The sequence below is a fragment of the Alosa sapidissima genome, chromosome 5 (assembly GCF_018492685.1).
Source record: "Alosa sapidissima isolate fAloSap1 chromosome 5, fAloSap1.pri, whole genome shotgun sequence".
Classification (NCBI taxonomy): domain Eukaryota; kingdom Metazoa; phylum Chordata; class Actinopteri; order Clupeiformes; family Clupeidae; genus Alosa; species Alosa sapidissima.
Window position 1 is genome coordinate 17,834,746 of NC_055961.1, and position 26,622 is coordinate 17,861,367.

Sequence of the window (26,622 nt, forward strand, 5' to 3'; positions counted from 1 at the left end):
ATGAAATTTATGAACTAAATCATATTTTGGTACTTGTTGTCTAGCAGATACAAGTGAGAATTGAGTGTGCATAATGCAATTCAGTGAGACAGTTAGAATCATATATGCCTTTCAGCGTGACTTATTTTTGTGGAAAACATGTGCTGGACTGGGCGGCGGTCATATTTTGTACCGCTCTGCGGTACATCTAGTTTCAGTAACACTTTGTGTGTGTGTGTGTGTGTGTGTGTGTGTATGTGTGTATGTGTGTGTGTGTGTGTGTGTGTACCTGCTGGCTAGGAAACTGGCAGAGAACGGAGGTGATGTTGCTGGCGTACTGGGCCATCTCCTTCTTGATTGCCTTTTCCACGGCGGGAGGGATGCGTCCCGACACGCTAGTCATGATATCCTGCAGCTCCAGCAGGGGCAGCGAGGGGTCCCTCAGCGTCTTCATCAGTCGCTCCACCCACTCCTTCAGCTGGGAACACCATCACCACCCAACACCATTACACATTCAACCACCAAATAACTACTACCAGTAATACTACTACCAACTACAAACTACAATTATTAGACTCATATAAAAGCACTCAGCACTGCTATATCCCATTAGTCCATTTTCCTCAAAAGGTGTTGCTGAATGGCTGTCTCAAAAAAGGGTGGGAGGGTGCTATGAGACCTTGACACCGAAGAAGGGTTCGGGCAGGCAGAAGCCGTTCATGACGTGCATCAGGTGGTCGAGCGTGCTGTGGAAGACGCGGTGCAGCTTCTCTCCTCTCAGCGCCACCGCCTGGATAATGGGCAGGGCCCCCGTGTACAGCTCCGCCTGAATGGACACACAAAGTCAGATGTTACAGTGGTGCTGTGACACGTACAAGTCTTTTTCAGAGTCATTTTCAGCAATTTTACAAAACAATTGTTGTATACAATGGAATATTAATGTTTGTGTTGTCTAATTATGGCAACAGAAGCTGTTGTCCAGAGGAGAAGAAAACAAACTGTCTGACCTGCTGTACTCTGCTGGGGTCGTCCAGCTGCAGTTTGGCGATGACACAGCCAGGCTCCAGGACCGCACCAGCTCTCTTCACGTAGTGAATACAGCCAGACTCCACCGCGGTCAGCGTCATCACCATCTTCATCACCTGAGCACAAACAAACACAGGGTTATCTCAACTGTCACGACACCTCTGGCACGGTCACATTCACGAATTTCAGACTTTCTTTTACTGGACATATAGGGCCACAATTGTCTGTGTAAAGGGATACCAACATGATTCCCTTTATAAAGGTAAAACACGACACAATATTGAGAGGAATAGGGCTGAACAATCAATAGATTTTTAATTGAAATTGCTATTTAAACTAATGCAATTAGCTAAATCACAAAGTCTGCAATTGATCGCGCAGAGCACAACCTTGTTCCAATGATTAATCTAGTCACATCTATTTTATATTGACTATTAAAGATTGCATCAGCGATAGCGGGGATACGTCACTTCTGTTGATGTTCAAACAAAAGAAAGCTAGTTCGCTATTCCCTCCCCCTTCCTCCCGTGCAATTAAAACTCTCCTAAACGCGCATCTCGTCGGTTATTGGTTGAAACACTTTATTTTGCTTTTGAGTGGGTTGCCAACCCTTGTTGGTAGCAATTGTTTTTGTGTACAGATCTTAGAGCCTAGGGTGCCTACAGTGACACATTTTTTTGACGGCCTGCTTATGGGGCAGACAGCTAGCAGATCGTTAGGAAAGATTAGAGGAATGTGATCATTTATGTTTGGGCCTTTTTTGGGCCTGAAATCGCTGATACAACCTTTAACTATTATATATATATTCATGTCACCCACTGTGTGACAGACAGGGAAGCTCACCTAACAGATGTACTGTGCTTCTCAAGCACCAGGCCTGCTGACCAATCAAAAGTGCCCCAAAAATTATATTGCAAATCAATCGCAATCGCAATGTCTGTCAGAAAATTTGCAATGAGACATTTTCCTGAAATCATGCCGCCCTACAGTGGAACTTATTTACACACACACACACACACACACACACACACACACACACACACACCTCTATTTCAGCATAGCACTGGCCAGCGAACACATGTCCTCCGTCCTCCACAGTGTACTGGATGAGTTTGCCGGCCGAGGGCGAGCGCAGTAGAGACGGGTCATTCTCCTTCTCAAACACACACGTCTTGTTGCCGATGGTGATGCGGTACCTGGAGAAGAAGAGGCAGAGAGGCTGGTTTAGACACAGGCTGGGAAGAAGGAAAAACCGAACAGTCTGCTAGACCTGAACGAACAATGGTTATTTAATTCTTAGTGATGCATGATGGTCTCTTCGACCGATGATTTTCCTGTTATTTTCTTTTTTGAACTGATAAGAAACGGAATGCTAAGAAGAAGAAAAAAAAAGAGTTTGTGTCCACATAAGCCGCAGTTTAAAGCTTTTATTTGATCATGTTGACATCACAGCTGAACTCAAACCTCAAACAGCCCCTAAAAACAGCATCAGTACAGAAAATACTGACACTATAAAACCCATGACAGCATTAAAAAGTGAAGTCTATGTTTAGGTCTCAAAATCTCTTTCCCGCAGCACTTTCCCCTTTTCAGATTCCAGGTGGACAACTGCACCTGTGTGTGTGTGTGTGTGTGTGTGTGTGTGTGTGTGTGTGTGTCTCTCACCTGTCAATCTCCTCCTTCATGTAGGTGGTGTAGCTGGACCCGTCGTAGGAGAGCAGCAGGCCGCCGTCGCTGAGCCTGTGCACGTCCACCTCGGCCGACGAGCTGTTCATGATGACCACGTAGGAGTTGGGCGACTGCCGCGTCACCGTCAGCACGTACTTGATGCCCTCGTAGATTAGCTCCACGTCCACCGTGTTCAAGAGCGTATGGGCAGGCAACACCTGACCCCTGTAGTGACAGACGGACAGAGACGAGAGAGAGAGAGAATAAAAGACAAAATTAACCATAAACAAAAAACCTTGGTCATCAATCTAGGCTATAGCCCTGTACCTTTCCAGTGAGTGCAGGAAGCATGACACGCTGTTCCTAAAGTTGACATCGGCCACGTGGAGGGCTCCACTGACAATCCCCAGCATGGTGTCAGGCCTCTCAGCCTACAAACAACACAGCGATGAAGCATCCGTATCACACACACAGTTCTGAAAGCTAGCGGTCAATGCTGCTGGACAATGAGCTTCACCTGCATCTTCTCAGAGATGAGCCGGTCTAGCCAGCCGGTATCAATGCTGTTGTGCTGAAAGCTCTCCGTCTCAAGCAGCTTGATGAGATACTCCACTGTGGTCCTGAAGTCTCCTCTGATGGACAACTCCTTCAGAGCCACCACCATGTTACTAGGAGGACAAACCACAAGAGGAGGCCATTTAGAAACACATCATTTTTTTGTAGTAGTATTTTGTAGCATTTTGCAATATTTTGCAAAACGACTAAACAAATTGCACAGACAATAATAATCAGCATATTTTCAAGGAACAGGGCTCTTTCTCTACATCAGATGCATGAAAGCCTGCGGTCAGTGAGAATTGGGGCTATTTGTACTCACGAGATGGCCTCCTCTCGATTTTCGCCCCAAGAGAAGCAGTGGCCGAACTGAGAGTCGGCGAACTCGTGCAGTCCCCCGGCCGCCGCCACGCTGAAGTAGCCCCACACGTTCTTGTTGCTTCGGAAGTTCAGCTCCTGCACAGTGCCCGAGCTGGGCTTAAAGCCCTGGCACCCAACACACACACACACACACACAAGGTAGGGTCAGTCCAGGAGCACTCGTGGTTTAAATACCAATGTCCATTCAAGTGATGGATTATCTCATTCAGTACTGTACTTAAAGTAACACCAAAGAACTTTCCCCCTGTCGCACGCACGCTATTTGTTTATCCAGCACCGGCTTTGCAAATAACGATGTCCACAGACAAGGTAGAATATTTTGCATGACTTATAAAAGTACGATGTATTGCGACATCAGATGCCAGTCAAATTTGTAGTTTCTTATGTCGCATTCCATCAAACTACAGATCCGCTACCCGATCCGGCAAACTTACATAGTGCGGTTATAGCCGATAGAGGGCCGCGAAGCGAATGCCGAAGTGCCGTTCACCCTGTGAAAAACTCTTTGGTGTTGCTTTAATTTACTTTCAGTTAATTTCATTAATTTATGTTATTTTTTGAAAATGTTCAATACATTACATACACACACAAAATATACTTTTGACTTTGTGACTAGACTTCAACACACCTCATCTGGGTTCTCACTGGTGATGCGAGCTGCAATGACATGTCCTCGTGGGGAGGGGGCAGCAAAGAGCCCCTCAAAGTCAATGAGTGAGTCTCCCCACGGCTGCACACCGTACATCATGCGGATGTCCTTCATGCGGTGCAGAGGGATGCCCATGGCAATCTGAGATGCACACACACACACGCACACACACACACACACACGCACACACACACACAATCAGGGCATTGAAATCTCACCACCACTTCCACCTCATCTCCTATCATTTATGGCATTTTCAAGCCTAATCAGTTAAAATATAGTCATTCATGATCAATCTCCACCACATTTTCATACCGACTACTGACATTTTCATACACCCAGAAAGAACAACAGTTTTCCGAATCATTTGTTTATGCTTTGTATCTTATTTCATTAATTAATTAATTAATTAATTAATTAATCAATCAATCAATCAATCGAGTGCCGAAGTGTGACGTACTGTTTCCATGACTAGTGTCACTGGATCTAAACAAACCTTTGAAGTGGCATCAATAGCATTGAATGTAGACATGTGGCATCATTATTAGCTAATAAATTGTTTTACATGTAGGTTATAGCCATTTAAACGTGTTTTACCTGCTAGGCAGCAGCTTAGCCACATAACGGAGATTCCCTGGTAAGTGTAATAGAAAGAAACTAAATCCCATTAGATATTTCACGGCTTATCAAAACAAAATATATACTAACGTCTTAGAGATGTTGTTAAATTATTTAAATAGATTTTAAAAAGCCACCATTATGGTCCCAACTATGGTTAGATTGGTTTGTTTAGATCCAGTGAAATTGCTGCTACGTCATGGCTTCCGTACTCTATTGCGCTTCTCTTCCTATAGCAACACCATGCATACATTCCAGGGAGTTACAGCCCATCATTCCAGCCCTATCCTATAAGAGCACAGTCTGCCTGTGGCCGAGACTCCACTGACCTACATACATACACACCACGTGACCACCACGGGCGTGGGGAGGTGCATGGGGAAGGGCTCAGGAGGACCAGGAGGTCAGCGCGTTCCTTCATAATGACCCCTGCACAACACTAACACTGCTCATTACCACTGATGAGGCCACGGATGCCTGCATCCATCCCTGCCCACCATTAGAGCAGTGGGCTGGTGATGATGTGCTGCAGTGTGTGTGTGTGTGAAGCCTGCGCATGTGCACATGTTGAGTACATGGTGTTCTTTCAGAGCTACAGCTCAGGAAAAAAAAAAAAAAAAAAAAAAAAAACCGATTGACAGCCTGATTCAGTTTTTTAACTCTATTACTGGATGCAATAGCTGAATGTGACAGCAGCATGTGCAGCTTATAATGTGCTGCTAGCTTAGGCATACAGTACATTCAGATATGCCTCTTTATCATGCAAATGAAATTCAAAATATGCCATTTTTAAAGTGTACACACACACACACACACACACACTAATACCTGTAGCTGGGCAGCTGGCAGGTTGACGTCAGCCACCATCTCAGTACAGGGGTGTTCCACTTGAAGACGGGGGTTGAGCTCCAGGAAGTAGAAGCTTCCGTCCTGGCTGTAGAGGTACTCTACAGTCCCGGCACTCACATAGCCCACCATCTTAGCCAGCTTCACCGCACACTGAGGAGCCAAACAACCTTCATTTAACTCTACTCACCACAAACTGAGTCACATTCATATTCCAATAAGTGTTCTATTACAGTAAGTATAGAACGTAAAAGAAGTTTTATTCCAATACATTAAATACATTAAGCAGCAAGCAACATTCCTTCAATCTCCTTGTTTACCTCCTCATTTAACCCGTTTCATTTCGGGTCATTACATTTCGTTGATTTAAAATTCCTCTGGTATTTGAATCTTGCACTAAAAACTGTCAGGAGACGGAGGAAAACAGAGGGACAACTCGTGGCTAGACCTACCCTCTCCATATCCTCAAAGATGTCCAAGGTAGCGATGGTTGCCGGGGCCTCCTCGATGATCTTCTGGTGCCGCCGCTGGACCGAGCAGTCACGGCCAAACAGGGAGATGGCGTTGCCGTACTGGTCAGCCAGGATCTGTACCTCCAGGTGGCGCGCGTGCTTCGCCAGCTGCATGACGAAAATGGGCGAGCCTGGCACCTCCGTCTGAACCTGGGAGAGGAGGGTGAGAGTTGGCTAGTGACATCCCTTTCTGAAAACGCTCATAATTCAGATTAAATCAAAGTCATGGAGAATGTTTAAAGTTAGGAAGTGAGTGAAACACTAGCAACTATGTGTAGCAAATGCATAGAAATAATGACATTCTGAACCACTATTCTTTTTTGTTATAAAGCACACCAGGCTCTCACACAAACTAATAAGATCTTCTGAAGTTAAGATGACTTTTGACTAATTGATCATTACACATAAAGATACAGTGGCCCAATTCCCACATTCCCTCTCTCCCCTGGTTTCCTTGTTTTTTTTAACTGGTACAGTTGCAGCAATCACTCACTTGTCTGAAGAGGTTGGGAAAGTCGTCTGCACAGTTGACCTTGCGGATACCCTTTCCTCCACCTCCCTCTGATGCCTTGATCATGACGGGGTAGCCAACCTGCTCCGCAGCCTGCCGAGTGCATCAACGCGTCAGTCATACACCAAGAATCTATGCACATCAAGCATTTATGGCTATGTATTGAACATGGAAGGATCCGGTACCTTTAATCCAGCCTCTACGTCATGGATGCACCCAAGCTCATAGGACTCCGGAGGGACATTGATGATATTCTTCTTCTGGTCACTCTCAGACCACTCAACAGTAAGACCTAAAGGAACACGAACACACGAACACACACACACACACACACACACACACACACACACACTCACTCATGTGAGTCTCAGCCATAGCTAGTCAGTATGGCTAAGTGAAGCCTGCTGTGACTATACCAGAGAGAGTTAAAGCGGATCTTTGATTATACTGTATGTCACTATGGAGGACAGACCTGATCCACTCCAGGGCAGGGTGGGTATGCCTGCAGTCTGGGCCACAATGGAGGAGGCAATCTTATCCCCTAGGGCCCACATGGCCTGACTTGGAGGACCTGTGGTGACAAACAGGCAACCCTCTGTCAGGCATTGGGCTCACACATAAACATTGTATGAGTGTTCCTCAAAAAGTAGGTTCCTCAATTGTGATTATTACAATTATTATTGCAATTATTAATTAAGTTCAACTGCTGCCCTTTGCAGAGTACAAGTCTGTGACTCATACATTTCTCCAATGACTTTCTCCCCTTATTAGATAGAGGAAATTATTAAAGTGTGGGTTCCAAAAAGAGACTGCAAAACCCTGTTATTAAACACAGACCCATGAAGGCGATGCCATTCTTGTGCAGCAGCTCTGGTAGTTTGGGGTTCTCAGACGCATGGCCCCAGCCTGCCCACACTGCCTGTTAGAGAAGACCACAGGGACACGCTTACAGGGACATGCCAGAATGAGGAACTTTGGTCATATATTCACAGTCACACTCAACACTAAAAGACACATGGGGATCTCTGACAGTCTAAAAACTGTACCTGGACAGGTATCCGTTTGGCAATGTCCAAAATGAGTTCAACATTGGCGTAATTGTTGTTGTTTGTCCCCCCGGGCACAGGCACGTAGTGGTCAGCCATCTTGATGTACTCTGTAAACAGGACATTTAAAGATAAACAGGAGGGTCTCGCATCTCTCTCTCTCATAGAACATCGCAGACACCCAGTATTCATAGCGTTTGGTACAGTCTGACAGTGAAAACTTCCTCTGCCATTGTGCAAGGCACTTGTTTTGGCTACAAACTCAGACTAGGGTGAGCCAAAGCACACCCAAATCAACATAACCTCCAGCAGCCTGTGCTGTTCAAACACATTTGGGCTCTCGCTTTGTGGCAGATCTTTCCGGATCATTAGTTGGCTGTTTAGCAGGGCCAGTGCTGTAAAACTCGGCTAAGCTCCACCACCCAAGCCCCCCACACACTATGATCAAACTTACCAGCGTTGGCCTTCAGATCCTCTGGCGTAACCATGACCACGAAGCGGATGGCACGCTCATTCCGGAACATCTCGTAAGCCCAGCGGCGAATGGAGCGCATGCACTTCACAGCAGCAATGCCGTTATTGGCGATAAGGACCTGCCATAAATCAATTTGGTTATGGTTACAGTTACTTAGCAGGCGCTAAGAATTTATGCAAAGAGCCATGTGCACTTCAAATCAACTGAGCATGAAGCCATAAGGCTTACACAGATAGCTCATACCTTTTCAATGACTTTGTTGCCCCCAAAGCGAGTGACAAACTCAGCAGGTGAGGCCACGGTGAAGTCTCTCTGGAGATCAATACGTCTCCTGTCCCTGCCCTGCTTCATCAAGTGGAGTCCTGACATGCTTGGCCTGTAGAATCAGTAGAGAAAAGTTTTCACTCTCTGTGAAACACTGGCAACATTCTCTAACATCAGTTAAGGCTGCGACAATTAATCGACTAGTTGCCAGCTTTTCACAACTATTAACAGACTGTCAAGGAAAAGTTCAATATTAATCATGGGATGGTAAGCAATACCGAATTCATGTCAGTTCCTGTTGTTAGCTCTATGGTGCAACTGGGAGCAGAATCCTTTCCTGCAGGAGGAAGGTTATGGGAATGAACCAAGAGATTCTATGGCTGCCATTGTTATAGTGAAGCAATATTATGGCGTGGACCAGTGAAAGCAAGTTACTATTTGAAGAACGCTCAAAAGAAGTTCCCTTTTCAACCTCTAGACCACAAAGTCATCATAAACTCTAGCAAAAGCCAGATAAGACAAGCTGATAATGCAGGTAGCAACTGTATGTTATCTGTACTGGGACTCAGTGCTGTAGACTCGGGTAGCTACTGTATGTTATCACATTAAAGCCAACAACAATGGAATTCCTTTTGGAAGTCTTTTAGTAAAATCACTAAACACAAGAAAGTAAGCCTTGAGCTCAGTGTTGAGAATGAATGGTCACATCTTTTTCCATCCAATCGATGACTAGGCTCCTGACATAAGGTCCCTTTTTTCTGGGAGAAAAATCAATACAGTTGACTCATGAGAAAACACTTCACATTCACCAGGATTGCAGTCTTTTCACGCACAAAAACAAAAATACAGGCTACAGCCTACATGGTTTCCTGCTACCCCGGTCAGCATGAGGGCAAGATGCACTGCATACGGCTCCCACACACAGCTGCGTTCCGTCAACGTATTCCAGTGGGTGTTCCCGACGGTAGCTATGCAAATGACTTGAAGTAAAACCGTAATGTGATTGGTTGGTGCCGTCCGTAGATTGGCTTGATTGGCCGGTGCCGTCTGTTGGTGCAGCAACAGCTGAACTCAATGCGAGCAGCGGGAGAAACGCGACGCGACGGAACCACAATTCAGTTCGGCAACGGATCACATGAGCCCATTTAAAGTGAATGGGATGCGTCTCCAGCAACGCGATGCACGCAGCTGTGTGTGGGAGCCATTACAGTCTATCCTTCACAGGGTTGAATTCAGGAGCAGTGGCTCTCAACCAGTGTGTCGTGGAATTTTGAGGAACCAAATGCGTCTTTATACAGGCTCATAGTTATAAAGTAGTCTGGTAGCACACAGACCTTCTGAATTGTAATTGAGAGTGGGTCTGGAAAAGATTCACTGACTTACGAATTCCTGCAGGGCCATAACTAGCAGTGAAATCATAAATTGGTGCATTTAACTCTTCCCCAAATTGTTTCAGAAGCGTAGCAATCTCCTAAATGAAGGTTGTAAATGCAGTTGTTTGCTCAATTGCAAAGAAATACACGTTCATGCCTGATTTGTGATTGTATTTGCATGCCTGTGTTTTAGGGACATTGGAAATGGGCTTCAATGACCTCATGGCCAGATGGACCTGAAGAGCAAATCCCAAATTTGCCAAACACATGGGTATTCCCAGGCTAGTGGTTGTTATAAGGTTGCCTAATAGCCGTGTAAGAAATCTGTAGCCTAAGTCAACATCATGTGAGCATATGCTTATCGCGTAACCTATAATAATGTGTGTGACATACATCATAATCAGTAACCATAAGTTGGTGTGCCTTGGCATTTTGGTTTGACCTTTGGTGCGCCTTAGCCCCAAAAAGGTCCAGAACCTCTGTTCTAGAGTTCTGTTCTAGAGTATGGTCTGTTGGCAGCAAAGGACCTGTTTAGTGTTCTGTGAGGCGGGAAGCAGGGTGATTATGGGAAGGCATTCCTGTGTTTAATGGGGGCGTGCCTCTCTGTTTCTGTTCCCGTTTGGCTACACCCTGTGAGCTGACCTGAGACTGTGTGTTCCGATAGGGTGATGGTACTGAACAATAGCAGCACACGTGGCCTCGCACATGGGGACCTGTCCCTGCATCCGTAAATTAAGGGGGCCCCCTCTACTCTACAATGCCGAAGGGGAAAGGAGAAAGAGGGAAGAGGGACGCGCATTGTTTTTGTCAGAGCTTGTCTGAACATAACTGGGCAACTCCTCCCACCGCCTACAGCAGGGTATGCGGTCCTAGCCATAGCAGCTGCCACCAGGCTAACTGAAATACACAGGGCTAAATAAGGAGCAGCAACAACAACAACAACACTGGCAATAAGATCAATCAATTATCATAGTCATATTAGGGGATTCGTGGAAGTTCAAATGAATGAACACAAGTAATTCTTGAGTTTTTGTAAAAAATCCATTGTGACTGATATAAAAAAAGAAAAGATTAGGTTTTACAATGGAAACATTTGGAAACATTTCTGAAAGTTCTGACCTTGGCCTTGTTCACACAAGTCTGAGATCAATGACATCTATTCCAAGTCTGATTTGGAAATAAATTGGTTGATTCCAATTGGACAAAGACTTTACCCACCTCACCTCTACAAATCAAAGTCTTATTGGCTCACAAAACCAGGTTTCTACATAAATGATTTTATCTAAACCAAACATTATGGCATGAGAGTAAAACAAATAAAAGGCACAACGAACACAGGACCCACACACATCCACAGCCTGCTCTTCATCCTTCACTACTAGCCAGTCTGAAACGCAGCAGAATGGGAAAGAAAAGGGAGAGTTGGCATGGTGACAGCATCGCTGTGTTCTCCAGCACAAGCAGCCTCTGTGTAGCAATAGTGTGGCAATAGGAGCAGGCAGCACAGCAGCCCTTTCACGCATGGCAGAGAGAGGAGCTAGGATGAACCCAGATGAACCCCTTGTCCTCTACCAGCCAGTCTTCAGAAAAAACACAGCACCACAGCAACAACACAGCACAGAGCACTCAGAGACAAACAGTGCAATCCTGCTAGGTCCCAGGAGCAACATCATGCTGCTTATGGCCTGGATAGCTCTGTTTGACAACATAATGGCTGGTGCCTATGAAACTGAAGCAATGGTGGGTGCAGTGGTCATTGCCTACCTCAGGTTCTGAGAAGGTCCATCTACGCCATCGAAGCCCATTTCATAGGTGCTGTCTGAGCTGACCGATGACGGCGAAAGGGAGCGCTCCTTCTCCTCGGCCACCATGGGGTCAAGCTTGCCCAGGATCTCGTCCTCAGAGTTCTCTTCGGAGACCGAGCCCACCATGAAGTGGGAGTGGAGCACAGCTGCAGCAGGAGGCTTCTTAGCAGGACGCTCCTGCTCTGCCATGGCTGATCGACGCTGGCAGCCCCCAAAGACTGTATGTATGGAGAGAGAGAGAGAGAGAGAGAGAGAGAGAGAGAGAGAGAGAGAGAGAGAGAGAGAGAGAGAGAGAGTCCCACAATTACTCACTAAACACTCTAAGTGAAAGAAGCCTTTCCAGGTGCAAGAAAAATATTGGCCAACGGCAAAGTGCTTCTTGCTCTTAGAGAACAGCAATTAGTCCCAGACGACGGTGCCATTCCTTGGTGTGCAAATGACAGTCCCATCAGTCCGATTCCATAACTGAAACTACAGGCTTGTTTCATTTTCAAGATATTCCTGATCTCCTTGACTATACTGTATGTAACAGAATGCTGTTACATACAGTACCGGCACAGATGGTGAGTGGTTAGTTCTGCTGCCTTGCAAGCAGCTGACCCGGATTTTAATCCAAACCAATGCCTATGTTAAACAGAAAAAGTTGCATTGGAAAAAAATAATGTACTCATTTCCTGACATTTATTGTTGATTAACGGTTTGCTTTCCTGGGTCACATAAAATCGACATCAAATTCAGAGGACACTACATGAATTAGCATCAGGACTATAGTGGTAGGCTCATCTTTTGTTGTTTCACTTTTTTCCCCCACTGGGAAAGAAAGGTGTCTGCACACCTTTTGTTGCACTAGAGTACAAAAATATACAGAACGCGGTCATGAAGCAAATACCGATTTGCTAATAAATAATAAAGATTAAATAAAGATTTGACTGTATGTGTATGGTATGTGAGAAGCGACTGTATACATTTCTCCAAATAATGTATATTGAATTGAGTCTTATTCTGCAGTTCCCTAAACAATCCAAAACACATAGAACATGCGATATGTGTATTCATCAATGCTTCGAGTGTGTATTTATGTATTCATTTGGGGGTGGGGTGAAGGGTCATTGTACACTGGTACACTGACGTACGTATATGGTAGACAGCATAAGTTATGGCAGTCACTTTTGGTTAAAGTAAGAAGAGTTCTGGTGACTGTAGTGCCTTTCGTATCAAACGTTAACTGATTAAAATTGAAAATTGTATACCACGTGTCAAATGTTCATCTGGAGACAAACTACAGTACAACTAGCAGCCTAGCCGGTAAGCTAACCGTGACACCACACCCGTAGTGTCATTACAGGGTTAAACTAACGTTTGCTGCCTGACACGCCTAGTTAGAGGCCGTTTGACCGGAAAAACTAGAATGATAATGGAAATGATGGCAGTCTGTTACCTGCTGCGGGTAGGCAACGTGCTGTTGTTAGTTAACGTTTAAGAAGTCCCATGCTGTTGTGTGTGACGAACAACAACACAGTGAGCCCCTTACCTCGCTTTGAAGTGACTACAGCATCATTGGCCTGTAGCGTTACTGATCAAGTAGCTAACGTAACGTAGCTATCCTAATCCTCTAACTTACAGAGTTTGAAGAAAACAAAACGTTAATGCTTTTAACCAAAGTCGACAGCGAAATGGATAGCTATGATGTGTAGAAGCTACAGAGATAAGAATTCGTGTACAGTATACTGTCAACAAGCTCACGTAAATCAACTAGTTCTAGGCCAGCAATAGCAAGCTAACGTAAACGTTGTAGCTTCTAGCACACCAAACGCTGATGCCAACCTTGGTGTCCTAAGCACGGTAACGTTAGTTCATTTTACGTGACCTGCTATCCTAGAATCGTTATCAGGATGAGTCAACGTTAACTAGCCTAGCCTGGTTATCCTAGCTCTCCGTGGCTAAAGGTAACGGTACCTTATCAGATATTAGCATAACTACCTGACCCACAGCTAGATGCTACCCGGCCCAGCGAACTATTCAGCGGTAGACAGCCAAGTTATCGCTAGCAAATAAAAACCTTAACTGGTCTCTCCATCATTGCGAACTCTGCACGCCGATGTAACGTTAAAATTAACTTCTGCAAAACTAAAGTTATTGCTAGGTAATGAGTTTATCAGTTTAGCTTTATGTTAACTTAAAGTCAAATGGTATCTTACCTTGAGAAAGAAATCGGCAAGTAATTCTGAAGAGTAAATATCCAAAGATGTATCGATATGATCTTGATTTAACCCCTGTGCCAACACATCTTGTCCTCTTGTGTTGACCAATCACATCATACTGGCAAGTGCACCTAGGTGGATGCTACAACGGCGTCTTTGACAGCAACATCACGGTGGTGTGATGCGAGGAGGGGTTACTTCTGGCCGTTCACCTTCGACCCTAACAACAACTCACGCCGTGCTCGGAGACCAATCGCAATTCGTGTTGGTGACTGGGGCGGGTCTCCTCAAACAGAATCTGTGGGAGGGTGTGCCCAATGAGAGAAAAGCTCGTTGTATCCCACATGCTTACACGGTATGGCCTCATGGTATGGTACGATCCAAAAAAAAAATTACATCAATCTATGGAGGGAAAGGCCCTGATTGCCTACTGTAACAGACCTTAAAAGTCATCAACATTCAGTTCCAATGCAGATCATGTAAAATGCATTGCGGAATAACCGGTCTTTTTTCTTAACTACCTAATCAAAATGAATATATTTTATATAATCTAAGAGTATTCTTAAATAGAAAGGAGCAAGCCAAAAAAAGATAAATATCCTATCTCAGTAAAAATATGAAATGAGGATACAGGGGACAGTCGTGTCAGTCATCAGGGTGATCATCCCTCCAGCTGTATGCTGGCCTCCATATTTTGATGTCCTCACAAAGTATACCGACTTCACCTATAACCTCATGATGCAACCTGATATCAGACCATAGAAGACAAACAAACCTACTCCCATCATTTCACCCAAATTGAACTTTAGGCCTTGGCTCTGGCTTGGCTTTGGCTATTTGTCAACATAGCCACAGACACTCTGATGCATAGACTACTTTTAGAAACCGTTTGTTTAACTTGGATTCATTGAAGGGTCGATTACATTTCTAAGCACATTGTTAAGTTAACTAGTACAGCTTGTGGTAGCCTATAGGCCTACAATAACTTTTTGACCACACAAAGATATTTCTAGCAGTAGATTATGTCTATGTTAGGCTATGCCATTCATACTACAGACATGTCCATCTGTGTTTACAACCAAATCACAGGGCTATGGCACAGAAACTCTATGAAGACTTTGCTTATGGTAAGTTCACATTTCATGACTACATTGTTGCTGATGAAGTATATGATGATATTTCGCTCCCTGGTGGTGAAATATGATATTACACCACAGTATGCAAGAAGAAAACTGGTTTACTCAGTAGTAGTCCACTCACTCTCTTGCGCTAGCCTATATTAAACATTCTGAAAATGGAGATATTTTATTAGGTAGACTTGGAAATTTGTTCAGTTAGCATGAAGGATAAAATACAGTACACCTCTAGTATATTCTAGAGCAGTGGTTCTCAAAGTGGGGTCCGGGGACCCCTTGCATCCGTGACCCATAGCCAAGGGGTCCGCAAAATAATTTGCTTGAAATTATAAAGTTGAGTTTTATCATTTTAAAAATTGATATAATTACAGATTATGCCCCTTTTCACCCATAAAACTTAGGTCATGAAGAACCATTCCTACTACTGCTTAGCTTGGCTTATTTGTTAGCCAGCTAGCTGATGAATGTGTAGAAATGTTGTTACGGTTATGAGGGGGTCCTCGGAATATTTTCTCCCCCAAAAGGGGTCCTTGGAACCAAAAACATTGAGAACCCCTGTTCTAGAGTTAAACCAAATTGCTACTTCTTTTTCTAATATCTATGTCCTCTCGATTGACTGACCTTACTGATCAACATCTTGCCTCCCCTCTTGTGTGTGTGTGTGTGTGTGAAAAATATGGCCCGGTGGTCCGTACCCACACACAGGATGAGCGGCTAGGACTCACTGAGGTGAAGTGATGATGGGGTGAAGACACAGCAAGAAAACGTGGATTTTGGTGGAGAGTGCAGATTTATTTACAGTGCGAAAACAGTGCAAACAAAAAGACTTGACTAAACAAAACAAAATTCACCCATTTGAGAGGGGTGATGGTCTGTACTAATATCCCTCTACTGTTAAAATCTCCCATTACAAAGACACATACATACACAAGACATAAACACATACACAGCAACACAACTGAAACTTAGTGTAGGTGGGTGTATGTTTGATTGCAGACTTTTAACAGGGTAAAACATAGTTAGGGGAAAAGGAGAGGTCTCCTTTTCACAGTGTGTGTGTGTGTGCGTGCGTCCGTGCGTGTGTGTGTGTAACTTGGTAGAAATTACCTCTATTCGCCTTCCCACAGTTGTCAGATGTGTGATAGATTTTATTCATTAGAAGAAGATGAATGTGTTCTGCATGAAGATGGCTCTCAAAGGTAGGGAGAATAACATCAGAAATATTGTCAAGAAAACATGATGTTATTTGGAGCGTTTTGAGTAATCAACTTATTTTTTCAAACTCATCACTTATCTCAAATGTATTGCTGTTTTTGGCAACTATACTGTAGTTATTATTTTCATAAATGTTTATTGGTCATTCTAGCTGGAAACTTCTATGGTAGGAGCAGGTGTCACTCAGTCTCTTTTTTGCATGCATGGGTGTGAGTATTTAAGATTGGTATGTAACATTTATTCACTTGAACACACTGAAGAAGGCACTGCACTGAATCGCGTCTGTGCAGTAAAATTGTTGTATTCAAAGTGCTGCCCTTTTCTCCTTTCTGATCACCGTAGCTAGAAAAATAAAAAATCCCATGATCTTGTAATATACCTTTCAGTCCATGAGAGTGCAGCAGAGTCCAGGTTTAGACTCCTTTGCTTAATTCAAAGGGATTTGTTTACAGTGGAATATGTAACTTAAATAAAGCAAATACGATTTCCATTCACTTAATAACCATGTACAAGCATGTGTTTGTAAGTATAGTGTCTGTATATTCACACACTCATGCATAATCAATTCTGTAAAGACATATCAGCATATTTTCCATCATTACATCAGCATAGAAAGTTCCAATAATAAACTCTGACATGACAGACATAAATGACGTTCATGAGATTGATCGTTTAATGTACATAGTTTGAACATTAATCAAATGAATTGGACCACTGATTATACTGGGTATAAAAGATGATTCATTATGCATAGACATATTTGTAGGACAGCATGGAAAAAAGTGCAGTTATCTAGAAAGGCCTTACAGTACTTCATTACACCTGTGCCAGTATTGGTGAGACATTGCCACCAAATCAAATGCATGGTAATTGAAACACGCTGGGTATCAGAAGTCCGGCAGTGAAAGGAATCTGTGTCGACGTGTTCACCCATCACACACGGGAACATATTGCTTACCACGGGCACAAAGGGCCCTGGGTGACTTCAGTTACACGTTCCTGGAGACTGGCAGACTGTTACAATGGGACCACCCCTTTTTTCTTTCCTTTTTGGTGATGCGATGAGGGAGAAAGTGAGCGGCTATACAGTTACACTCCATCCTGTGTGCGTAGGCTGACATCCCTGAATGGCGCTTTTGATGCGGGGCCTCCAGTTTAATTAAAGCGTTTGCTCACCCCCTACAGGCTCTCCAGCGCCGGCGTGCAGAGCAGAGGCAGACGATAAATATTGAATGGGGTTCACCTGCTGGTGACCACGATTAAGATGGAGACACAAGCAGGTGCATTATCTCTATGGCTAAAAGAGGTGGGGGGGGGGGTCACTTCTGAGGGAGGGTACTGTGTGTGTGTGTGTGTGAGTGTGGTTCAGGTGAAAGAAAGGCAGGGCTCTCTGTGTGTGCTGTGCCAGCTACACTTGAGCCCAAGTGCCCTGTGAGTAGCGGGCAGTGTGACATTTCACACAGTGGAAACGCAGCGCGGGCTCTCTTGTGTCACGTGTGAGGTGGTGAGACAAACGCAGCCAGGGGTCTGGCTTGGTGACATTCTCCTCACTTTCCCTCTCTCTCTCTCTCTGAGTCTCTTTTTCTATGCTCCTGAGCGACAGGGTGTCGGGCTACACAACACCCGTTGTGGAGTAATGAGAAAGGCACTGAGCCTGGTTAGTCACCTTGCTGGCTGTAATGACACAGTAGGCACTCACACAGGCTGTTCAGCTGCACCTCATTTCAGGGTGAGATCACTTTACCCTGGTCCTATTCGGAGAGGGATTACTCATTAAGAAGGTGAATTGATGGTGATTTAATCATCACATTGAGTGTCTGCATTGTTTTCCAGTTGCTAGTTGCGACTACAACATCATATAGAAATAGGCTTTGGGAGAAGTGGCAGAAACTGGATTCTGCCATCTTTGTGTGTGTGTGTGTGTGTGTGTGTGTGTGTGTGTGTAACTGTAATTGTGAGTATGCATTTTTTTGTGTGTATGAGGGGTCGAGTAACAGATACTCTTGTGTCAGCTGTTTCCTGCACTGCCACTGACAAGGACCCCCATTCATAACCCTTCGCCCCTCAGTGCCCCCTCAATGAATAAGTAATCACTCCATCATGAGGAGGCAGGGCACTTGGACTGGACCATTTCAAGTGGCAGCCGCGGGTAAGCTGATCCCCCTCCCCCCCCACCCATCACGGGCAACCGGAGCCAGGGCGGAATCACGAGTCCGGCCGGGCCGTAACCCTACCTGCTGCCTAGCACCTTGTTTATTTGGCACATCAGGCCAGCCTTTATCCCAATGACTGACAGCAAAGAGGGGGGTCGTATTTAGCTCTCTACATCCCCTCCTCTTCACATCGTAATATTTAATGGCAAACAAGCCTGAGAGGGGAACAGTGGGTGGGTAATCGGAGCCCATCCAACTCCATGTCAAAAAACGGAGGGTAAGGGTGCTGCTGCATCCTGGCATGTGTAGCATCACACATGCCCGTGGATTGGCATTTGTTTTGGTGTGTATGGATGCATGACTCCGCTGTTCTCTGGGTCAAACAGGGAAATGCCAGAGAGGAGGGAAGACGAGCGATGGGCTGAGAAAGGGCTCGTTGTGCGGGATGAGAAAGGGGTGTGGGATCGTGGCCTTTCCTTACAAGCTGGTTTTCAATTGCCTTTGTGTTGGTAATGATACTGTCATGGATCATTAAAGGAGATGGATTGACTCTCTGTGTGAGCTGTTATTTATTGTCAAATAACACTTTCTGCTCTGTTTTCAGGGTTCGTACGGGTGCTTGAAATCCTTGAAAATGCTTGAATTTTGAATGTTGCGTTTTCAAGGTTTGCTTGCATTTCGGATAAAGTGCTTGAAAATGCTTGAATTGTAAGTGTATTTCTTTTGACACAAATAGCTATCTGACGGAATAGTTAGCTTAGCTTATTAGATGCAGAAAGTCGGAGAGTTTCAAATTAAAACTTCTCCGCCATGGTCCTCGCTTGCTGTGCCTCTGCGTGTGTGACTGATCTGCACAGTCTATGGATCTGCCAGTCTGTTTTCATGCGTGACAACGCCCCCCTGCATACAGTCGGAGAGGACCATCAACATGAAGTGAGGTTGCCGTTTTAACCCTTTCTTGCATGGTGTCCACTACAGTGGACGGATATTCAAACTGTATTTTACTTATTTACTTCAAACCACCAGTGGAGTGTCTCCTAAAACCTTTATATACTGTGTGCGTAAACATTGTCTTTAATAATATTTGCAACTTGAAATATTGGATCATAAACCCAAAATGGCAGATAATAGTGGTCATGACCCTATAACCTCTGGGATATCAGTTAGTTAATTTTATTCTACACAGTATATGCAGGTAAAAAAAATATTTTCTCATTAAGTATGTTGTAGGGAGTACTTTTCTCAAAGTTTTATCAATAAGTTTTGTACTTTTTTCCCTATGAGTGAAAATGTAACTGTACACTGTATGGACGTCATGCACCAATGGGTATATTTGATTATGAGGACCACATATGTAAATTTCATAAAATAGCTTCAAATGAATAATGTTATGACATATTTATTATCTAAATCTTATTCAAAACGAAATTGCGAATTGTGAATATGCAATATATTGTAATATATATGTAATATTCCAGGACTAAGATGAGACAGCACAGGTGAAAGTAGGGTAAAACACGATTAACCCTCTATAGTCCACTTTATGGTATCCTTATGGAAAAAATATATATTTGTAGACGACGGGAACGCAGAAGAAGCACTAAATAAACCAAATAATTCCCACCACGGCCCTTTCAGGGCTCTGTATAGCCTACTGCAGGCAGATGTGGATGTTGAAATACTTTCTGCTGAGATGATAGGCAGGACTGTCACTCTCTCTCTCACACACACACTGGTACATCCCACCCACACATACTCCATTAGGCCCCCCCCCCCACACACACACACAAACATACCATACCTCCCACCTCCCTATACACCACTATACCTCACACACAACTTACATTCACACACAGATTCCCAACACACACACACATCACACACCACTACACTACACACACAGACACACCTTCACACCTCCCCCACCCCTTAGACACACACCTATGCACGACCTCCTCCCCCATTCACACATACACATTCATAAACTGCCACACAAACACACGTACACATGCACACACACACACACACAGGTACATCCTTTAGGTACACACACACCATTACCCCCCTCCCCACACACACACACACAAACATACTACCCTCCACACACACATACACCCCCCCTTCCCCACATACATTTCACTATACCTCACCCCTGCCAACCCCACAATGTACCTCTATGCAGCTCATCTAGTTACTTTATTGTCTTAACTAGTTTTAAATTTGGATGATTTATACATGATAAATTGTTCATAGAGCCTGTTTTAGCATATAAGACCTGTTTTTACATTAAATAAAACATTTACCATTGACAACCCGTTGATGCTACAGTGGACAGTTGAGTATTTCCATCAAAATAATAAATATAAAAAAAAAAATCAATTGAATATGTTCTAAGTCTTGTTTGGGGGTAAGAAAAAGGAAAAAAATCTACCTCAGTGAATGAATAATTCATGCATGAAAGGGTTGAGCGTTGGTTAGATAACAGCTATTTCGGACTGCTGAACAATCATTGGAAGACAAGAAGAAAGTTAGGTTGAAGAGGGAGATGAAATTTTATGGTAGGCGTTTTCATTGTTTACATCCAGCTGTTGGCAAGGGACAAGTTGAACCCATTGAACATCGTTGTCTGCAGCTGCCTCTGTGCTACATCTCTGTATTTCAGCAATGTCAACATTTCAGGCATCAATAAAGGTGATGATGAAACGTTATCCCATTGTTCAATATTTGATAGCCTGTCACAGGAACGTTGTTTCGCTAAAATCGCCCTGATTTGGTGCATTGATCTGTATCGATAACGTTATGGGAGAACCTGCATCCTAATGGTAGCCTAACTTTTTTTCTTTGTTCAAAACTCGGTTTACACGAAGACGATAGACTTTCTTAGAAGCTGTGAAATTTGACCAGAAAGGAACATGTCTTCCTTCTGAAAGTTGACACAAAATCAAACAATATTTGATCATTTAACTTCAACTGAACAGCGACAGGTGTTGGTAGGCAGTAGACCAGGTGTCTCAAACACCCGCGTCCTGCCCAATACCGGCCCGCGACGTATGACAAAATAATGATGTAATCCGGCCCTTGAGGCTATTAATTGCGACAAACAACGATACTGATTAAAATAGACGATAGATCCAGGTACGGTGACAAATCTCATTTGTAGGCCTACTCTGCTCCACTATGTGCAAGACATCCAGAGCTTGATTCAAACCCAAAATCGCTGCGCTAAATTTTCAGGAAATACTTACACGCGAGAAACACAAAGACGTGCATTTGTAATGACGCGGAAGCGATGCAGGCCATAGTGTTGCAAAAATTGAAGCAGAAATTAAGCAGAAATAGGCCTACACCAAATGTTGAAAAACGTTCACGTGTGATGAAGTCTTAGGTAAGCTATGTTATTCACCTATTCTAATTCTGAAGGATAATATCCTTTTGGAGATTATGATCGATCGTCTATGACAGTGATATCACGGTGCGTCTGTGAATGGAGGTGCGTGTATACAACGATGTCCACTAATCATACCATGCTTGTTTCGACCCTCTGCCCAACATAGCTTGGAGGTTGCAGTGGTTATCGTGATGATAGTGTCCGTAATGGATGTGGTACAGACAGCAGGGCTAGTAGAAATAGGGCTCTAAAGAACTACAAAGTCACCCGCAATATGATGCGAACTTCTGGGTAGCCTACTGCAGATTACCCGCGATAGGAACTGTTTGACCAGAATACTTTATTGTAGGCCTATATTGTAGTAATCTATTACTAAACCACAACATCTTAGGTGTTGGTATACATCTTAGGTGTTTTCCTGTTAATTTCTTATGTGAAAAAAGGAAAGTAAACCTGCTTAAATATGTTCATCCAGTATTTACTGAAAGGTGCATCATTTGAGGTGCTTGCCATCCAGTGACAAATTAGATGGGTAAATTTACCCCCTTCATAAACTTTTGTTTTACTCAAAGATTTTTACATTTACAGTAGGACTTTATCTCTGACCACTTTCAAGCCATGGCCTTTTGAAATTTTGATATAACAATCCAATGGTGTTGCTTTCTTAACCCTGATGCCTAGTTTGCCAGGTTTAAAAAAGTTATGAGAGGAAATATTTGTATTTGGTGTGAAAAATGTTTTTCATTTATTTTATAATTTGTATTAATATTTATTTTATCATTATTTTATTTATAAGCTAAGGTTGCTAGCACAGGTGTCTAAAACTAGATAAAAACACTTGCACTTTCTGTTTGCAGTTTTGTGTGGTATTTGAAAAAAAGAACATTGCATTTTCAGAAATAGCCGGCCCTCCAATCAGATGACGTTGGCAGAATTGGCCCCCAGCTCATTTGAGTTTGAGACCCCTGCAGTAGACTCAGCAGACGTTAAAACGGTAGCTTCTAGCCTACTGTTGTAGCCAGCGTCAGTCAGCATCATGTAACATTAATGGCGTTAGTCATGAATCCTGTAACATATTATATCATATAACAGCGATGGCTTATTCGAAGACGATCTGCATGGATATATAACCACCCAGAAAAACTCAGAATGTGAGTGATGAAGTTCATTAATTGTATGACATTTTTTATTAGTTATCCATTGCAGCATCGCCTATATTAGGCTATTATGCTAGCTCAGCCTTTAAATATGTTGTTATTTTGGTCATGTGGACTTGATTAAACGGGTAAAGATAATTCATAAACTGCTTATTTCTTACATGACTGAAGTAGTAGCCTAGGTTCAACAGTGGTGTTTGAGGTTGCGGTGTTAAGTTGTTGTGTGTGATCGCTAAACAATTAGGATCAAATCAGTTTATTTTGACATATGGGAATTAGCCTAAGTGACCTGTAACGTTAGCCTGTGCTATAGCACATAGCCTATTCTGTTTTCATTTATTAGCATTTGTTGTGATTATATAATCAAATGACACTCATGATAACTTGAAATAGAAGGACAGAAGATAGGTGATTGATGTCCGCAAGCACGAATTTCACAAGACAAATTAGAACAAACTGCACTTTTTCCCTTCATAGCCTATCTCTGGCAATTCCTTTTTGGATGACTGTAGATAGTTGTATTTTAGCCTACGTCTTCGTAGACAGTAGGCTACACCATTAGGCCATCTTGAGAATAAAAGACTTCACAGCTGCTAAAGATCATCCTCCACAACCACGAGGATATGTAGGCTAAAGGGTCGTTCGTCGCCTTTTTGCTTCTTGTTGTAAAACCAACTGTTAGGGCCTACACAAGTGGTCGGCATCCCGGTTAATATTTGATATTAAAATTTCAATTTTGAAGCTATTTGTAACTATGTGTAGCCTATGCAACCCGACTGTTGTAGGCTTGCCTACCCCTCTCTGCAGCAAAGATTCTAGAGCGGAGCAAGATAGATCAGTTAACGTCATAGGCATGAAGTAGGCCTACGCTCTGAGCCCGACAGGGCGCCATGTTGGTAAGCTCAGCGCAACATTTCATATTAAGGTTTTGCACCTACGTCATAATGTCATGTGACCGTTTGTTTACAACTAGAGTGGTAGGCAAGAATGGTAGGCAAGGCACTGCAGAGAGTGGTAGGCAAGCCTACAACAGTCGGGTTGCATAGGCTACACATAGTTACAAATAGCTTCAAAATTGAAATTTTAATATCAAATATTGACCGGGATGCCGACCACTTGTGTATGCCCTAACAGTTGGTTTTACAATAAGAAGCAAAAAGGCGACGAACGACCGTTTAGCCTACCTATCCTCGTGGTTGTGGAGGATGATCATTAGCAGCTGTGAAGTCTTTTATTCTCAAGATGGCCTAATGGTGTAGCCTACTGTCTACGAAGACGTAGGCTAAAATACAACTATCTACAGTCATCCAAAAATGAATTGCCGGAGATAGGCTATGAAGGGAAAAAGTGCAGCATTTTAATCATGGCAAGATTTTTTTTTTACAGTTTGTTCTAATTTGTCTCGTGAAATTCGTGCTTGTGGACATCAATCACCTATCTCCTGTCCTATTTCACGTTATCATGAGTGTCATTTGATTATATAATCACAACAAATGCTAATAAATGAAAACAGAATAGGCTTATGTGCTATAGCCTACAGGTCAGTTAGGCTAACTCCCGTCTGTCAAAATAAACTGATTTGATCCTATGTTTAGCGATCACACAAAACTTAACACAGCAACCTCAAACACCACTGTTGAACCTAGGCTACTGCTTCAGTCATGTAAGAAATAAGCAGTTTATGAATTCTCTTTACCTTTATCTTTATTATCTTTTATCGCTGTTATGTTATAATATGTTACAGGATTCATGACTTTAACAACATAATGTTACATGATGCTGACTGACGCTGCATGGCTATGTAGGCTACCGTTTTAACGTCTGCTGAGTCTACTGCCTACCAAAACCTGTCGCTGTTCAGTTCAAGTTAAATGATCAAATATTGTTTGATTTTGTCTCAACTTTCAGAGGGAAGACATGTTCCTTTCTGGCCAAATTTCACAGCTTCTAAGAAAGTCTATCGTCTTCGTGTAAACCGAGTTTTGAACAGAGAAAAAAAGTTAGGCTACCATAGGCTACATGCAGGTTCTCCCATAACGTTATCGATACAGATCAATGCACCAAATCAGGGCGATTTTAGCGAAATAACGTTCCTGTGACAGGCTAGCAAATATTGAACAATGGGATAACGTTTAATCTTCACCTTTATTGATGCCTGAAATGTTGACATTGCTGAAATACAGAGATGTAGCCTACTGAGAGGCAGCTGCAGACAACGATGTTCAATGGGTTCAACTTATCACTTGCCTACCAGGTGGATGTAAACAAAGCTATAGAACCTAGAATACGTCACATGAAAAACGTTAATACAGTTCCAATTCTATGAGCCCATCTGAACAGCTGTTTTTAACGTTGCCAGCTGTTTTTTTTTTTTTTACTCGGTAATGAACTGCAAGAACTGACAGTGTGAAAGGCCCGATTGATCTTTTTCCAAGTTTACACTGAATAAGGAGAGGTAAAGGCCTATTATTTAGACAGAAGTAGCTATTGTAGGCCTGGTAAATTATAGATCACATAAAATCCCATTGAGAGACTGTATAGGCTAGCCTACTGATAAGCTAGCTAGCAGGCTAAAGACACAAGACAGGTGCCGGACAGAGCGGCGTAATCGCCAGCGTACCTGTGACATCACACCAAGACATAGGCTACACAAATAAACAGACAGACAAATAGACAGTGACAGTAAAGCAAGCCTGTCTTTACAAAGACAATTGGCTTACAGCGCAAGACCAGACATAAAACATAAAACAAACGGACTCAGCGCTCATGCAGACAAAGATAAAGACAAACAGAAAAACACTCAATAAGTCCGCAGGCAGACGATGATGCTTCACCAGCAGTTTAGTCCACAAGTCCTCTTTCAGCCCGGTGAGCAGATCAGCCAGCAGATTAGGGGGTGGCCGTGGCCGTGGGCGGCTCTCTCTTCTCTCCGGCATGGTGATTAAAAATCTATAGGCTGATAGATAGCCTATCAATCATTAATAAGGTCGAGATTTCACTCAAGATGTTTATAACTTAAATAAATGCAAATGGTAGGCCTAGGCTAATCACAACCGTGCTCGACACTAATTTGTATCGTTTCCATGTAGTCAAAAACTCCCAAATTGTCCTGCTTGCCTATGTAAAATGCCTATGACCACAGAAGTTTGTTTTCAAATCATTTCAAAATCATTAGCCTATTTACAGGCTGCAGCCAACTTAAAACACGTACAGATAAATCTAACCGTTGAACTTAATTTGTGCAATGATATGTTATAATTGAAAACAATTTGCTTGAGTTATAAATTAGCTGTAGTCCTATTATTTAGGGCTATATCTACTGTAAATCCTCAAATTATGACTGGGCTCTTTTATTTACTTATAGGCTATGTAAGCACATGCCTTTATTTAATTAAGCATTATTTACTTTTTATTAAATTCGTAGGCTGCGTCGCGGCAACAATTGTGCAAATGTGTATGACTGTTTCAGCCTCTCGCAAGTTCAAAAGAGCAGCAAGCGACTGAGCTTGAGAGTGACGTGAGACCCGTGGTGTAAATATTAACTTTTAGTGTTTTACGATGTCTTTGTAAATTAGGCCTACGTTTAATTAAAAAGTGTTTCTTGCGTGCGTTCATTCTCTCATTCCCTCTCCAAAATGTTCCTGTTCTAGGCCAAGTGCATGAA

At 43.2% G+C, this 26,622-nt stretch overlaps 1 protein-coding gene across 1 annotated transcript in view; it reads right to left on the minus strand.

Moving 5' to 3' along the window:
• The window catches only part of acaca (acetyl-CoA carboxylase alpha), a 50,582-nt gene extending 36,430 nt beyond the window's left edge, over window positions 1-14,152 (minus strand). Inside the window, exons 1-20 of the mRNA XM_042093346.1 lie at window positions 13,907-14,152; window positions 11,668-11,926; window positions 8,510-8,642; window positions 8,246-8,384; window positions 7,792-7,901; window positions 7,583-7,664; window positions 7,218-7,316; window positions 6,931-7,037; window positions 6,728-6,838; window positions 6,175-6,384; window positions 5,705-5,875; window positions 4,238-4,399; window positions 3,551-3,714; window positions 3,191-3,341; window positions 3,001-3,104; window positions 2,671-2,898; window positions 2,051-2,201; window positions 987-1,121; window positions 659-805; window positions 269-457 (exon numbers count right to left, since the gene is read on the minus strand). Coding sequence (XP_041949280.1) covers window positions 269-457; window positions 659-805; window positions 987-1,121; window positions 2,051-2,201; window positions 2,671-2,898; window positions 3,001-3,104; window positions 3,191-3,341; window positions 3,551-3,714; window positions 4,238-4,399; window positions 5,705-5,875; window positions 6,175-6,384; window positions 6,728-6,838; window positions 6,931-7,037; window positions 7,218-7,316; window positions 7,583-7,664; window positions 7,792-7,901; window positions 8,246-8,384; window positions 8,510-8,642; window positions 11,668-11,897 — 2,823 coding nt within the window. The 5' untranslated portion in view covers window positions 11,898-11,926; window positions 13,907-14,152. The remainder of the gene's footprint in view (window positions 1-268; window positions 458-658; window positions 806-986; window positions 1,122-2,050; window positions 2,202-2,670; window positions 2,899-3,000; window positions 3,105-3,190; window positions 3,342-3,550; window positions 3,715-4,237; window positions 4,400-5,704; window positions 5,876-6,174; window positions 6,385-6,727; window positions 6,839-6,930; window positions 7,038-7,217; window positions 7,317-7,582; window positions 7,665-7,791; window positions 7,902-8,245; window positions 8,385-8,509; window positions 8,643-11,667; window positions 11,927-13,906) is intronic.
• Between the last annotated feature and the right edge of the window lie 12,470 nt (window positions 14,153-26,622).